This window comes from Rhopalosiphum padi, unplaced genomic scaffold (genome assembly GCF_020882245.1).
Source record: "Rhopalosiphum padi isolate XX-2018 unplaced genomic scaffold, ASM2088224v1 scaffold1, whole genome shotgun sequence".
Taxonomy (NCBI): Eukaryota; Metazoa; Arthropoda; class Insecta; order Hemiptera; family Aphididae; genus Rhopalosiphum; species Rhopalosiphum padi.
Window position 1 is genome coordinate 11,231,193 of NW_026869996.1, and position 17,031 is coordinate 11,248,223.

The window sequence follows — 17,031 nt, forward strand, 5'->3', positions numbered from 1 at the left end:
ACATCCATATTTGTCATTTAAGCTGATACTTCATAAACACTATAAAACATGTTTTTTATATGATAATATTGACTAATATTACAAATTCATACTTTGAACTGCCTGTAAAACACTGTATTCTCAAGTTATTCTCCAACCGTTATACATTATTAACTTACTACATTTTTTCAGATGGCAGTATATCAGATCAATCAAGGCACGCTGAGACACGAATTCACATTTCTACCACCAAGGAAAGTATCAACATCCTATGTTGAAAATGGACTAGAAGATACTGATAATAATATTGGATTTATGCAATGTGCGTGCAATGGTTATTGAATATAATTGATACTAAATTAATACCTGTGAAACAATTGAGATTTGTTAAATATCTGAATAAAATAATAGTAAACACCTTTAGCTTGTATTGTTTATTCTTAAAATTTACCTATGCTATAAATATATTTTATTTTTACTATATTTAAATGATCATTATAAAACATTTATAAAACACTCAAATATTAAGTTAATGTTTAGTAACTTGAACAATAGTTTAAGAAATTTACCATTATTATCTTTCACGTGTTTCATTTAACCTGGTATTTTGAATACACTATAATACACGTTTTTATATGATAATTTTGACTAATTTCTATTTTAAACTGCTTATAAAACACTCAAAATTATTAAATGTATGCACCGACAGAGGGCGGTAGTGGGGACGACATCCGTCGGCCGATGCCCGATCGCCTCAGAGAAAAACTAGTTGGTTGTGTGCCGTTCACCGGACGGGCGTTTAACGTAACTGGTCTTTGTTTTTACTTAGCTTTTGCGTGTAGTTGTTGTTCATTTAATAAAGATTTTTGATATTATAAACGAATTGTTCATATTTTATGCCCCAAGTTAACACAAGTAAGTGTCTTGATCCTTGACTACTCGATTAAGAAAATGATTCTAATTTATCATTTTTAACTTGCACACGTTTCATTTAACCTGATATTTTTACTTCTTAAAAACTATAAAATATGATTTTATAAGTTAATTTTGACGAATAATACAAATTAATATTTTTAGATTTTGAACGGACTGATGAATGTAATGATTTCACAATGATGTTTGTATTATTTTTGTGTCCGTCGTCACTTTTTGGAGTAGTAATAATGCAAAAACGAATCATTGTAAATACTTGAAATTTTCAACAAACGTTTATATTAGCGTTATCGATTTGCGATTAAATTTTCAAAATATTTCGACATTTTTTAAGCTACTTATAGACAATTGACACTTATCGTGGTAAAAAATAAATCAAAAATCGTTAGTCACAATTTTTGTTTATAAGCATTTAAAGTTCAAATGTTTAGAAAATATATCAAAATCACGAAAATTTGCAAAGAATTTTGAAGTTGAAAATTCGTAAAATCTTTATGATTTATACTTAAGGTTCAAAAATCCAATACTAGGTTATCCATAAGTTTTCCTTCAAGTAACCGTAAAAAAAAAAAATCCATTGTCAATATAGAAAACATTTTATGTGCGTATGAAATATAATTTTTTACGAAATCGCGTAAAATAACGATATATTACAATTTAAATATAGGTAATAATATAATATATCCAACTAATTATCATTGACTGACAAATAATCTCCGTTCAGAATCGTTTTTCGTATACAATGCTACCCGTCGTTGCATTCAAATTTAACACATCCATTATAGTGAACAGTGACCTACTCTCCATCTCTACTATACACCGGAACGATACCCACTTATTTAATATTGAAAAGGAGCAAATTTTCAGTTGTACAATTAATAGGTACATTTATATTCTACAAAACATTCTGGTATATTAGTAGGTACTATCTTTTATGGCTTATCATAATTATTATTTCTTATCGTCTGTTTATATATTATGTCTATATTTCATATCAATTTACAGTTTTACATTCGTATTTGTATTTGAGTTTCAGCTGTCAATTGTTTTCAATAATTTTGTAAAAAATGAAGTTTGTCTGTTAGTTTATGTTTTGATTGTTTCCATTTCAAAATTATTCAGTGTTGTCCACGTACTAGTTGTTATATAAAAATTGTTGTCCTCCTTACGGTGTCTAGTAGCGACATTTTATCCTCCAAACATTATACATATTAAACTTACAATTTTTTTTTTAGATGGCAGTACAGCAGATCAATCAATACATGCTGAGACATGAATTCACATTTCTACCACTATGCTAAATATCAACATCCTACGTTGAAAATGTACTAGACGATACTGCTAATAATAATGGTTTTGTGCAACGTGAGTGTAATGGGTATTAAATTTAATTGATATTAAATTAATAGTAGTGTAACAAAAAGTCAGTGTCATGAAACCCTGACCATTAGATTATAAGCAAATGATTCTAATTTTCCATAATTGACATTCAAATATTACATTTAAGATGATACTTCATAAACACAATTAAAAATGATTTAATATTAACTGGAAGATACTGATAATTATATAGGTTTTATGCAATGTACGTTAAATGATTATTGAATGTAATTGATAGTAAATTAATAGTAGTGTAACAATTGAAAATTTGTTAAAAGTCTGAATAAAGGTTTGGGAAACACCGTTAGCTTGTAATGTTAATTCATAATACTTGCCTTAGCTATAAAAATCTTTTAATATTATTTACTACGTTTAATTGGTTTTACTTTAACCATAACCCAAAGTGATTTAATTTAAATTGTCAAGTTTCAGTAGATGTGTTACGATGATTTATTCAATTATAATTTCATATTATTATGTTCAAATCAGAATTATTTATGAAGAATAGTAATGTCATATGATATTGCAAACAGTCAATTTTATATTATCCTATGATTGTATTTATATGATAAAATTATTTTACATTCAAATTCAACAAAACATCTGGTAGATTTTTAATATCTTTGATTGCTTATCATAATTAATGTGTCTTATCATCTGTTTAATGATTATATTTCATATCTTTTTGCATTTATACATATTTATTTGTATTTATGTTTCAACTGTAAAATTTATTCAAATATTTTCTATTATGAGTGTAGTTTGTCTTTAAGTTTTTGTTTGATTGTTTTAAATTCTAAATTATTCAGTGTTTCCCACACACTAGTTGTCATAAAAAGATTTTCGTTCACCTTATGGTGTGTAGTAGTGACATTTTATCCTCCAATTATTTTACAAATTTAACTTACTAAATTTTTTCAGATGACAGTATAAAGAACACTCGATGCATGCTGAGACATGAATTCACATTTCTACCACTTCGGAAAGTATCAATGTCCTACGTGGAAAATGGACTAGAAAATACTGATAATATTAATGGTTTTATGCAATGTACGTTTAATGGTTATCGAATGTAATTGATAGTAAATTAACATTAGTGTAACAAAAAGTTAGTGCCAAGAAACTCTGACCATTAGATTAAGAAAATTATACAAATTTTCTATTATTAATTTTCATTAATATCATTTAACCTTATACTTCATAAACACTATAAAACATGTTTTTATAAGATAATTTATTCAAATATTACAAATTCATATTTTTCACTGCTTATAAATCACTCAATTCTCAAGTAAGTGTCATCATACTAAGACCATTAGATTAAGCAAGAAATTCTAATTTATTATTATTAACTTTCATTAATTTCACTTAAGCTTATACTTCATAAACACCTTAATACGTGTTTTTATATGATAATTTAGACAAATATTAAAAATTCATATTTTTAACTCCTTATAGAACACTCAATTCTCATGTTAATGTTTTCAAGCTCAGACCATCAGATTAAGCAAGAAATTATAATTAATTATTATTAACTTTCATTAATTTCACTTAAGCTTATACTTCATAAACACCTTAATACAAGTTTTTATATGATAATTTAGACAAATATTAAAAATTCATATTTTTAACTCCTTATAGAACACTTAATTCTCATGTTAATGTTTTCAAGCTCAGACCATTAGATTAAGCAAGAAATTCTAATTTTCTATTTTTTACATTCACTTATTTAATTAAAGCTTATACTTAATAACACTTTAATACGTGTTTTTATATGATAATTTAGACAAATATTAAAAATTCATATCTTTAACTCCTTATAGAACACTCAATTCTCATGTTAATGTTTTCAAGCTCATACCATTAGATTAAGCAAGAAATTATAATTTATTATTATTAACTTTCATTAATTTCACTTAAGCTTATACTTCATAAACACCTTAATACGTGTTTTTATATGATAATTTAGACAAATATTAAAAATTCAAATGTATTTCATATTGAAAAAAAACATCTGGTAGATTTGTACTTTCTTTTATTATTTATCATAATTATTGTTTCTCCAACTATTATATTTATTTAATCGACTACTTTTTTTTAGATGGCAGTACAGCAGATCACTCAAGGCTTGCTGAGACATGACTTCGCATTCATACCACTTGGGAAAGTATCATCATCTTACATTGAAAATTAACTGGAAGATACTGATAATTATATAGGTTTTATGCAATGTACGTTAAATGATTATTGAATGTTATTGATAGTAAATTAATAGTAGTGTAACAATTGAAAATTTGTTAAAAGTCTGAATAAAGGTTTGGGAAACACCGTTAGCTTGTAATGTTAATTCATAATACTTGCCTTAGCTATAAAAATCTTTTAATATTATTTACTACGTTTAATTGGTTTTACTTTAACCATAACCCAAAGTGATTTAATTTAAATTGTCAAGTTTCAGTAGATGTGTTACGATGATTTATTCAATTATAATTTCATATTATTATGTTCAAATCAGAATTATTTATGAAGAATAGTAATGTCATATGATATTGCAAACAGTCAATTTTATATTATCCTATGATTGTATTTATATGATAAAATTATTTTACATTCAAATTCAACAAAACATCTGGTAGATTTTTAATGTCTTTGATTGCTTATCATAATTAATGTGTCTTATCATCTGTTTAATGATTATATTTCATATCTTTTTGCATTTATACATTTTTATTAGTATTTATGTTTCAACTGTAAAATTTATTCAAATATTTTCTATTATGAGTGTAGTTTGTCTTTTAGTTTTTGTTTGATTGTTTTAAATTCTAAATTATTCAGTGTTTCCCACACACTAGTTGTCATAAAAAGATTTTCGTTCACCTTATGGTGTGTAGTAGTGACATTTTATCCTCCAATTATTTTACAAATTTAACTTACTAAATTTTTTCAGATGACAGTATAAAGAACACTCGATGCATGCTGAGACATGAATTCACATTTCTACCACTTCGGAGAGTATCAATGTACTACGTGGAAAATGGACTAGAAAATACTGATAATATTAATGGTTTTATGCAATGTACGTTTAATGGTTATCGAATGTAATTGATAGTAAATTAACATTAGTGTAACAAAAAGTTAGTGCCAAGAAACTCTGACCATTAGATTAAGAAAATTATACAAATTTTCTATTATTAATTTTCATTAATATCATTTAACCTTATACTTCATAAACACTATAAAACATGTTTTTATAAGATAATTTATTCAAATATTACAAATTCATATTTTTCACTGCTTATAAATCACTCAATTCTCAAGTAAGTGTCATCATACTAAGACCATTAGATTAAGCAAGAAATTCTAATTTATTATTATTAACTTTCATTAATTTCACTTAAGCTTATACTTCATAAACACCTTAATACGTGTTTTTATATGATAATTTAGACAAATATTAAAAATTCATATTTTTAACTCCTTATAGAACACTCAATTCTCATGTTAATGTTTTCAAGCTCAGACCATCAGATTAAGCAAGAAATTATAATTTATTATTATTAACTTTCATTAATTTCACTTAAGCTTATACTTCATAAACACCTTAATACGTGTTTTTATATGATAATTTAGACAAATATTAAAAATTCATATTTTTAACTCCTTATAGAACACTTAATTCTCATGTTAGTGTCATCAAACTCTGACCATTAGATTCATAAAAGATTTCTAATTTTCTATTATTAACTTTCAATTATTTAATTTAAGCTTTTACTTCACATACACTATAAAACATGTTTTTATATGATAATTTAGACAAAACCTACAAATTCATATTTTTAACTGCTTATTAATCACTCAATTCTCATGTTAGTGTCATCATACTAAGACCATTAGATTAAGCAAGAAATTCTAATTTATTATTATTAACTTTCATTAATTTCACTTAAGCTTATACTTCATAAACACCTTAATACGTGTTTTTATATGATAATTTAGACAAATATTAAAAATTCAAATGTATTTCATATTGAAAAAAAACATCTGGTAGATTTGTACTTTCTTTTATTATTTATCATAATTATTGTTTCTCCAACTATTATATTTATTTAATCGACTACTTTTTTTTAGATGGCAGTACAGCAGATCACTCAAGGCTTGCTGAGACATGACTTCGCATTCATACCACTTGGGAAAGTATCATCATCTTACATTGAAAATTAACTGGAAGATACTGATAATTATATAGGTTTTATGCAATGTACGTTAAATGATTATTGAATGTAATTGATAGAAATTATAATTTATTATTATTAACTTTCATTAATTTCACTTAAGCTTATACTTCATAAACACTTTAACACAAGTTTTTATATGATAATTTAGACAAATATTAAAAATTCATATTTTTAACTCCTTATAGAACACTTAATTCTCATGTTAATGTTTTCAAGCTCAGACCATTAGATTAAGCAAGAAATTCTAATTTTCTATTTTTTACATTCACTTATTTAATTAAAGCTTATACTTAATAACACTTTAATACGTGTTTTTATATGATAATTTAGACAAATATTAAAAATTCATATTTTTAACTCCTTATAGAACACTTAATTCTCATGTTAATGTTTTCAAGCTCAGACCATTAGATTAAGCAAGAAATTCTAATTTATTATTATTATCTTTCATTATTTCATTAAGATTATACTTCATAAACATTATAAAACGTGTTTTTATATGATAATTTAGTCAAATATTACAAATCCATATTTTTAACTGCTTATAAATCACTCAATTCTCATGTTAGTGTCATCATACTAAGACCATTAGATTAAGCAAGAAATTCTAATTTATTATTATTAACTTTCATTAATTTCACTTAAGCTTATATTTCATAAACAATATAAAACGTGTTTTTATATGATAATTTAGACAAATATTAAAAATTCAAATGTATTTCATATTGAAAAAAAACATCTGGTAGATTTGTACTTTCTTTTATTATTTATCATAATTATTGTTTCTCCAACTATTATATTTATTTAATCGACTACTTTTTTTTAGATGGCAGTACAGCAGATCACTCAAGGCTTGCTGAGACATGACTTCGCATTCATACCATTCGGGAAAGTATCATCATCTTACATTGAAAATTAACTGGAAGATACTGATAATTATATAGGTTTTATGCAATGTACGTTAAATGATTATTGAATGTAATTGATAGTAAATTAATAGTAGTGTAACAATTGAAAATTTGTTAAAAGTCTGAATAAAGGTTTGGGAAACACCGTTAGCTTGTAATGTTAATTCATAATACTTGCCTTAGCTATAAAAATCTTTTAATATTATTTACTACGTTTAATTGGTTTTACTTTAACCATAACCCAAAGTGATTTAATTTAAATTGTCAAGTTTCAGTAGATGTGTTACGATGATTTATTCAATTATAATTTCATATTATTATGTTCAAATCAGAATTATTTATGAAGAATAGTAATGTCATATGATATTGCAAACAGTCAATTTTATATTATCCTATGATTGTATTTATATGATAAAATTATTTTACATTCAAATTCAACAAAACATCTGGTAGATTTTTAATATCTTTGATTGCTTATCATAATTAATGTGTCTTATCATCTGTTTAATGATTATATTTCATATCTTTTTGCATTTATACATTTTTATTAGTATTTATGTTTCAACTGTAAAATTTATTCAAATATTTTCTATTATGAGTGTAGTTTGTCTTTTAGTTTTTGTTTGATTGTTTTAAATTCTAAATTATTCAGTGTTTCCCACACAGTAGTTGTCATAAAAAGATTTTCGTTCACCTTATGGTGTGTAGTAGTGACATTTTATCCTCCAATTATTTTACAAATTTAACTTACTAAATTTTTTCAGATGACAGTATAAAGAACACTCGATGCATGCTGAGACATGAATTCACATTTCTACCACTTCGGAGAGTATCAATGTACTACGTGGAAAATGGACTAGAAAATACTGATAATATTAATGGTTTTATGCAATGTACGTTTAATGGTTATCGAATGTAATTGATAGTAAATTAACATTAGTGTAACAAAAAGTTAGTGCCAAGAAACTCTGACCATTAGATTAAGAAAATTATACAAATTTTCTATTATTAATTTTCATTAATATCATTTAACCTTATACTTCATAAACACTATAAAACATGTTTTTATAAGATAATTTATTCAAATATTACAAATTCATATTTTTCACTGCTTATAAATCACTCAATTCTCAAGTAAGTGTCATCATACTAAGACCATTAGATTAAGCAAGAAATTCTAATTTATTATTATTAACTTTCATTAATTTCACTTAAGCTTATACTTCATAAACACCTTAATACGTGTTTTTATATGATAATTTAGACAAATATTAAAAATTCATATTTTTAACTCCTTATAGAACACTTAATTCTCATGTTAATGTTTTCAAGCTCAGACCATTAGATTAAGCAAGAAATTCTAATTTTCTATTTTTTACATTCACTTATTTAATTAAAGCTTATACTTAATAACACTTTAATACGTGTTTTTATATGATAATTTAGACAAAAATTACAAATTCATATTTTTAACTGCTTATTAATCACTCAATTCTCATGTTAGTGTCATCATACTAAGACCATTAGATTAAGCAAGAAATTATAATTTATTATTATTAACTTTCATTAATTTCACTTAAGCTTATACTTCATAAACACCTTAATACGTGTTTTTATATGATAATTTAGACAAATATTAAAAATTCATATTTTTAACTCCTTATAGAACACTTAATTCTCATGTTAATGTTTTCAAGCTCAGACCATTAGATTAAGCAAGAAATTCTAATTTATTATTATTATCTTTCATTATTTCACTTAAGATTATACTTCATAAACATTATAAAACGTGTTTTTATATGATAATTTAGTCAAATATTACAAATCCATATTTTTAACTGCTTATAAATCACTCAATTCTCATGTTAGTGTCATCATACTAAGACCATTAGATTAAGCAAGAAATTCTAATTTATTATTATTAACTTTCATTAATTTCACTTAAGCTTATATTTCATAAACAATATAAAACGTGTTTTTATATGATAATTTAGACAAATATTAAAAATTCAAATGTATTTCATATTGAAAAAAAACATCTGGTAGATTTGTACTTTCTTTTATTATTTATCATAATTATTGTTTCTCCAACTATTATATTTATTTAATCGACTACTTTTTTTTAGATGGCAGTACAGCAGATCACTCAAGGCTTGCTGAGACATGACTTCGCATTCATACCACTTGGGAAAGTATCATCATCTTACATTGAAAATTAATTGGAAGATACTGATAATTATATAGGTTTTATGCAATGTACGTTAAATGATTATTGAATGTAATTGATAGTAAATTAATAGTAGTGTAACAATTGAAAATTTGTTAAAAGTCTGAATAAAGGTTTGGGAAACACCGTTAGCTTGTAATGTTAATTCATAATACTTGCCTTAGCTATAAAAATCTTTTAATATTATTTACTACATTTATTTCATTAATAGGTTTTACTTTAACCATAACCCAAAGTGATTTAATTTAAATTGTCAAGTTTCAATAGATGTGTTACGATGATTTATTCAATTATAATTTCATATTATTATGTTCAAACACAGAATTATTTTTGAAGAATAGTAATGTCATACTATATTGAACAATACCTCTTTTTAGGTTGTTTGACGAAGATGGGAACATATTTTCTACTAGAAAAAGTTTTTGCGTTTCAATGTTTAAACAAAAAAATACAATTATACTAAAGAAGACTGTTTGTTATCACAACAGTGATAAATACATTTTGACATTTTTCGAGCATAATGTGCATTCAAGTGTAGATAAACAAGGAATTATTCGACATTTGTAGATATTACATTAAGATAGTACCTACTACCTATTATGATGGTAGAATAGATTTAAATTTTTCCATCCATTTAATATTCATTTCACACTTTTCACAGTGCTCAATGCTCATTGCTCATAATTTGTTAATTACTGTTACATACTTTTAATTAATTATTTTTGGTCCCTTAATTTTTATGTCAAACACCTCAATATTATGAAACACTTTATTTTTATTTTTTTTAATGTTTTGTTATTTATTATTTTGAATATTTTTTGATTTTAGTTAAATATTTTAAGTGGGCATTACTTAGAAACAAATGTTACTGCATAAAAAACGCCTTACATACTATTTCCTGGCAAGTTTTTCATTCATTCTAGGATACATATTAATGTTGTTCTTTTTGAAAACATTTCTCTAAATGTATTTTAAAATTAAGTTGCTTTTACTTGTCATATCTGCGGTAAAAAAATATTAATCGTAAAGATGCTATATGTGAAACACGGGCTCAAACAAAAGGAGACTTTAAAATACTTTTTTTTGTATCAAAAGACAAATCTATAAATGTTGAAAAGCTAGTTCATGAAGACTTATTGAAAAGAATGAGTATAAACTTCTCACTCATAAAATAATAGCATCATTTTCTGGTGAATATATCATAATATAAACTTTGATTATCTGTTAAAATGTGATGGCGATTCTTTTTGACAATGTGTTATTAATTGTCAATGAGGTAGAACATAAGCCTAAAAAAAGGTTCTACTGGGGATATTTTGATGGTAATGCAAATATTAAAAATAAGAGGTTAATTTAAATAAACTGATTGGATTGCATGTGATAGATATTTACTGTATGCTTTGGGAGGAGGCTATGTTTTATCCAAAGATCTTAACTTCTAAATATTGAAGAATCGCGATTACTTAAGGTAAGTTGATCATAGTAGCATAATATAAAGTAATAAGAGAAAATATTGATATTAAGTTTAGCAAATTTTTTATGTAATAGCATTGATTATCTATAATCAATGGTAATAGCTAACTAATTATAACGGTTTTATTAAAATGATTGATTAACTATCCTTAAAAAAGAAGATGTTTCGGTTGGCGCTTTGGTAAGTCCATTAAATATTACTAGAAAACATGACCGGTGATTAGACACACAATGATGTCAAAATGATTATTTATTAACACATAAACGTAGTCCTGAAATGATGAGACTGCACTGGTCAAACATTATTCAGACTGGAAAACTATGTGATAGAGAGTTAAAAAATATGGCTTCCTACAAATATAACTGGTCAGTGATGCCATCTAAATGTTGTGTTAGAAATTTGTCTTTAATTCCATGAATACATTTTTCAACATAAAAAGACTGATGTAATTATTAATATAATACATTTGAACATTGGAGTTTGTTTTCAGTTTTGAATAAAATATATATATATATATTAACAACACCAATTTTATATTGAAATTAAATTTTATTCTTATTATGTTTTCAATTCATGAAAATATTACAAATTACAATAATTTGTTCTTATACCGTAAGAAAATGAACATAACATTATACATTATATGTATGTATAAATAAAATAAAAAAAAATTATATCATTTTTAATATGTGTTATTTTTTCTTCCTGTCTGTTATACATTTAGGACAGAACCATTTTCCTTTAGGCTTGGTAGTTAATTTGACACATGCAAAGTGGAACCATTCAATAGGACACTAAAATAATAAAAGTACACAATTAATTAAATATGATAAAAAATTGAAACAATATTTACAATAAAAATTAAGATTGTTATTATTTTTTCAATGGTTTAAGTAGGTATTTAATAAATTGTTTTATAAAATAAAAAAGATAAATACATAAATAATTAATAAATTAAAATTAAAGTTCTTACATCAGGATTATCACAGCCAATCATTTCTCCATAAGAAACTTGGTTGCATAAACAATACGTTGGCTCATTTGGATCAACGGGCATATCTAATACTTCAGCCGAGTGTGCACCTCCGGCACCAACTAATGCACCAGTAAGGGAACTAGTTTCTACTGTAACGCTGGTTACACTATTTGTAGGGTTTGTTGGATTAGTGACAACATTAATTAAAGGTGTTTTACTAGGTGCTGCACTTGTTGTTTTTGTAACTCCTGAAAAATGTTGGTAATTATTATATAAAGAAATCAACTTAAATATGACTAAAATTTTGTTGTATACAAACCTTTTTTCAGTTGTTTCTTTTTAGATGTTTTTATTGGAGCTGTTTCTTCTTCACTCGATGCACTCTTCTTTTTAATTTCTTTGTCTTTCATCTTTTTACATTCTCCTGGAAGCAATACACATAAAGAAATGACCAAATACATTATTGGAATAATAATATGAAATAATGCAGAACACCTACGTTTTTGTGAATTTTCTTCTATATTTCTTGTAGCACTAATGACTCTGTCTTGAATTTCAGCTTCAAAGCGTGCTAAATCTGAATCAAATTCTCTAATATGTTTATCTACCTGTAAGATACAATGGAATAGAACATTTTTACGGTAATGTTAATAATTCAAAATCAACATACCATTTCATAAGTTTGTATAGACAATTGAACTTTATCATCGCTATATTCTTTCGCTTTGTCAAACTGACATTGTATGCTGGTCATCATTTCGCGTTTTTTATCTGCTGTGTATCCCTTGGAATTTGACATATAATCGTCTGTCAGTTTGTCAACGTTGCGCATTAATTCTTGAACTCTGGAGTCAAGATCTCGCATCAGAGTGAAGTTTCGTTGTAACTCAACAGGAAGATTCTCTAAATCTAAAATATAACTTTGATAGTACATCGTTTAATTGCAACAACAAAAAAAAACTTACTGTTCAGATAGTGTTCCAAGTTAAGAGCAGAAGTCATTTTTGTTATTTTATGATTCGGCTGAGAATTATTGAAGAAAAAATAAGTATAAGATACTTGTATACAAAAACAAACGGGAATTTTATGTGTTTGATCAACTTTTAAAAATATAAAAAGTGCCTCATAAATTTCTTGTTTATATTTTTGATAATATTTATAGTGAATAAGACGTGAATCACACCATTTTGATATAACAATGATATTATGTAACTGCCCGATGACTGTATAAACAATAAACGTACAAATAAATATGCCAAGTTTGGCAACACTGTACGAATACAACATTTCAAACATTTCTAATTTTCAAATAAGCCAATTATTAGTCGAGTCAAACGACATTTATATTTTATTTATTTAGACGGTTTATACTTTATACCCAAATACCTAATTAAATAAAATTATATATATATATATGTTACGGTAAATTATGTTAAATGAAAATTAACATTATTCACATGTTATTAACGTTATTTACCAAATACACAAGTGATTATCGTTATAAACCGGATAATCACGTTAATGATTAAATACACAGGTATTTGTTGTTATAGATCATCAGAAATGCAAGTGAATCTCAAGTAGGTTGTATTTTTAAAAAGAGAAAAAATGCATTATTATTTTTTATTTATTTTTACAAGTTATACTGCCATGACATTTACTATTACATAATTGTTCAGCCCCACGGCAAGCACAATGCTTATTATTATAACCAGTCTTGCAATAGCAACGCTGGTACTTTCAAGGGCCCGCAACCGAATAATTACTAGCTGCTTCTCTCAGACCTCAGTGTCAACTGTAGTCTACCATCAGCTAATTTTATCACATTGTCCATGTCCAATAGATTTTCTTCGTAAACAGCTATTTCTTGGCGTGTGTAATTGTATTTAATAAAACCATATTCCCGGTGGCGTAGTTTAGAATTGGTTCTGGGGTGGAATTGGGATATAAGTTTATACTATCATTCTTAGTCTTCACAAGAAAATAACGATAATTCCCTCATTTGTACACACACACACACACACACACACAAATAAATATAAATGCGTAAATATATTATTAATTAAAAAAAAGAAACATTGACCATTTAAGACCTAGAAATATTATACATAAACCTACCTATTAATATATATGTTTAGTGGCTGTAACCTTATATGTTGCAATAATACGATTTTATTGGTAGGTATTCAATAGTTGATCGTTTTTAGCTAGTTGTTTATAAAATGATTTTTTTATTTTCATCGTGTACTAGCTAGCACTTATGTGCATGCTTTTACGAAATAACTATAGGAACCTACTCAGTCTGCGCGCGATGTAATCTCTATTATAGTATTGTTCGTATTTCGTACATGAATTTTATTGTCGTTAACTATTTATTTTATACCTTCTTATTTTAGGCTATTTTAAATGTTTGACATTGTTAGGAACCCTTGCACAAACACTTTAGATTAGTAAGCATATTATACAATAATATAGTAGTGTAAGCAATATGTGTATTCTTTTTGCAAGCGACTGCGTCGCCAAGACAAGAACGTAGAATAAGCAAGTAAGTCGTGAATAAGTAGCCGATTCGTATGATACTGTGTTATTTAAATATTCTTATAATAAAATAATTAATAAAATATATTCTTAAAGTTAAACAGATTTTGTGTAGTGTTTTGAATACAAACCGTAAGTGAACGAACTCTTTTACAACATATATATACCTTTTGGCCTTAACCGAAGGAGTATATAACAACATGTCATTCTGTAATAAAACAAATTAATTTGTGTCTACATGAGACGGTGGTGTACCGTGTACCTAATGAGCAGGCAAGTAGCTAAAATATTTCTACAAGGGGAAGGCCAATAATTTTTGGACCGTTTATCATTTTTCATAATTTTTCCCAATGAAATACTTGTAGGGGGCTTATCTCTCACATTCGTCATTAGGCGGTATGCCATATAAAGAAAATCTTATTAATTTATATTAATAATTTACTTTTGGTTAGTAATTGATTAAAAAGAAATGTTTTTTCAACAAGTATACCTAGACCCGGACCTTACTGCCTAAGCAGTGTAGGCTACACAACCACGGATTTAAGGGCACGGGCACTACTTACTATCCTCATATTTTTTTTTTTAAACTAGAAAAATTGCTACCCGTCATTGCATTCAAATTTAACACATCCATTATAGTGACCAGTGACCTACTCTCCATCTCTACTATACACCGGAACGATACCCACTTATTTAATATTGAAAAGGAGCAAATTTTCAGTTGTACAATTAATAGTCACACTTATAATAGGTACATTTAAATTCTACAAAACATTCTGGTATATTAGTAGGTACTATCTTTTATGGCTTATCATAATTATTATTTCTTATCGTCTGTTTATATATTATGCCTATATTTCATATCAATTTACAGTTTTACATTCGTATTTGTATTTGAGTTTCAACTGTCAATTGTTTTCAATAATTTTGTAAAAAAATGAAGTTTGTCTGTTAGTTTATGTTTTGATTGTTTCCATTTCAAAATTATTCAGTGTTGTCCACGTACTAGTTGTTATATAAAAATTGTTGTCCTCCTTACGGTGTCTAGTAGCGACATTTTATCCTCCAAACATTATACATATTTAACTGACCATTTTTTTTTTTTAGATGGCAGTACAGCAGATCATTCAATACATGCTGAGACATGAATTCACATTTCTACCACTATGCTAAATATCAACATCCTACGTTGAAAATGTACTAGACGATACTGCTAATAATAAGGGTTTTGTGCAACGTGCGTGTAATGGGTATTGAATTTAATTGATATTAAATTAATAGTAGTGTAACAAAAAGTCAGTGTCATGAAACCCTGACCATTAGATTATAAGCAAATGATTCTAATTTTCAATAATTGACATTCAAATATTACATTTAAGCTGATACTTCATAAACACAATAAAACATGATTTTACATGGTAATTTTAACAAATATTACAGAGTCATATTTTTAACTGCTTATAAATCACTCAATTCTCATGTTAGTGTTTAGACTACTAGATTATGACAATGACTCTTATTGTATAATGTATACAAGTATTACAAACTCTTATTATTTTAATATTGAAAATCAGCAATTTTATGTTAATGTACAAGTGTATTCTTTACTTATATTTTGTTTTACATTAAAACTGAACAAAACATTCTGGTAGATTTGTACTATCTCTTTTGTTGCTAAGCATTATAATTATTTCTTTAACCTTTATACATATATAACTGACTACTTTGTGTTTTAGATGGCAGTACAGCAGATCACTCGAGGCATGCTGAGACCATGAATTCACATTTCTATCACTTGGGAAAGTTACAACATCTTCCGTTGTAAATGGAATAGAAGGTACTGCTAATATTAATGGTTTTATGCAACGTGTGTGTAATGGGTATTGAATGTAATTGATATTCAATTAATAGTAGTGTTACAAAAAGTTAGTGTCACAAAACCCTAACCATTATATTAAGTAAATGGTTCTTATTTACCATTATTAACTTCCATATATTTCATTTAGGCTCATACTTAATAATAAACACTATAAAACGTGCTTATATATCATAATTTTGACGAATATTACAAATTCATATTTTTAGCTGCTCATAAAAATCTCAATTATCAAGTTAGTGTCATGAAACCTAGACAATTAGATTAAGTAAACGATTCTTATTTACCATTACTAACATCCATATTTGTCATTTAAGCTGATACTTCATAAACACTATAAAACATGTTTTTTATATGATAATATTGACTAATATTACAAATTCATACTTTGAACTGCCTGTAAAACACTGTATTCTCAAGTTATTCTCCAACCGTTATACATTATTAACTTACTACATTTTTTCAGATGGCAGTATATCAGATCAATCAAGGCACGCTGAGACAC

General features: G+C 26.0%; 1 protein-coding gene and 1 pseudogene across 1 annotated transcript; one reads left to right on the forward strand and one right to left on the reverse strand.

Moving 5' to 3' along the window:
* The first annotated feature begins 10,524 nt into the window (after positions 1-10,524).
* Positions 10,525-11,553, forward strand: LOC132931155 (beta-1,3-galactosyltransferase 6-like; annotated as a pseudogene).
* A 112-nt stretch (positions 11,554-11,665) lies between these two features.
* Positions 11,666-13,263, reverse strand: LOC132931223 (inhibitor of growth protein 5-like). The gene is made up of 6 exons (XM_060997345.1): positions 13,078-13,263; positions 12,783-13,021; positions 12,612-12,720; positions 12,432-12,536; positions 12,110-12,360; positions 11,666-11,930 (listed from the first exon to the last, which is right to left on the reverse strand). Exons 1-6 carry the CDS (start codon positions 13,112-13,114, stop codon positions 11,829-11,831), a joined length of 843 nt encoding a protein of 280 aa, XP_060853328.1. The 5' UTR covers positions 13,115-13,263; the 3' UTR covers positions 11,666-11,828.
* Positions 13,264-17,031: the final 3,768 nt, after the last annotated feature.

Coding starts and splice junctions, on each gene's coding strand:
- LOC132931223 (XM_060997345.1), bottom strand. CDS start 13,114: ATGACTTCTGCTCTTAACTTGGAACACTATCTGAACA. Junction 13,022..13,077: donor CTTGGAACACTATCTGAACA/GTAAGTTTTTTT, acceptor GTTATATTTTAG/ATTTAGAGAATCTTCCTGTT. Junction 12,721..12,782: donor CTATACAAACTTATGAAATG/GTATGTTGATTT, acceptor TGTATCTTACAG/GTAGATAAACATATTAGAGA.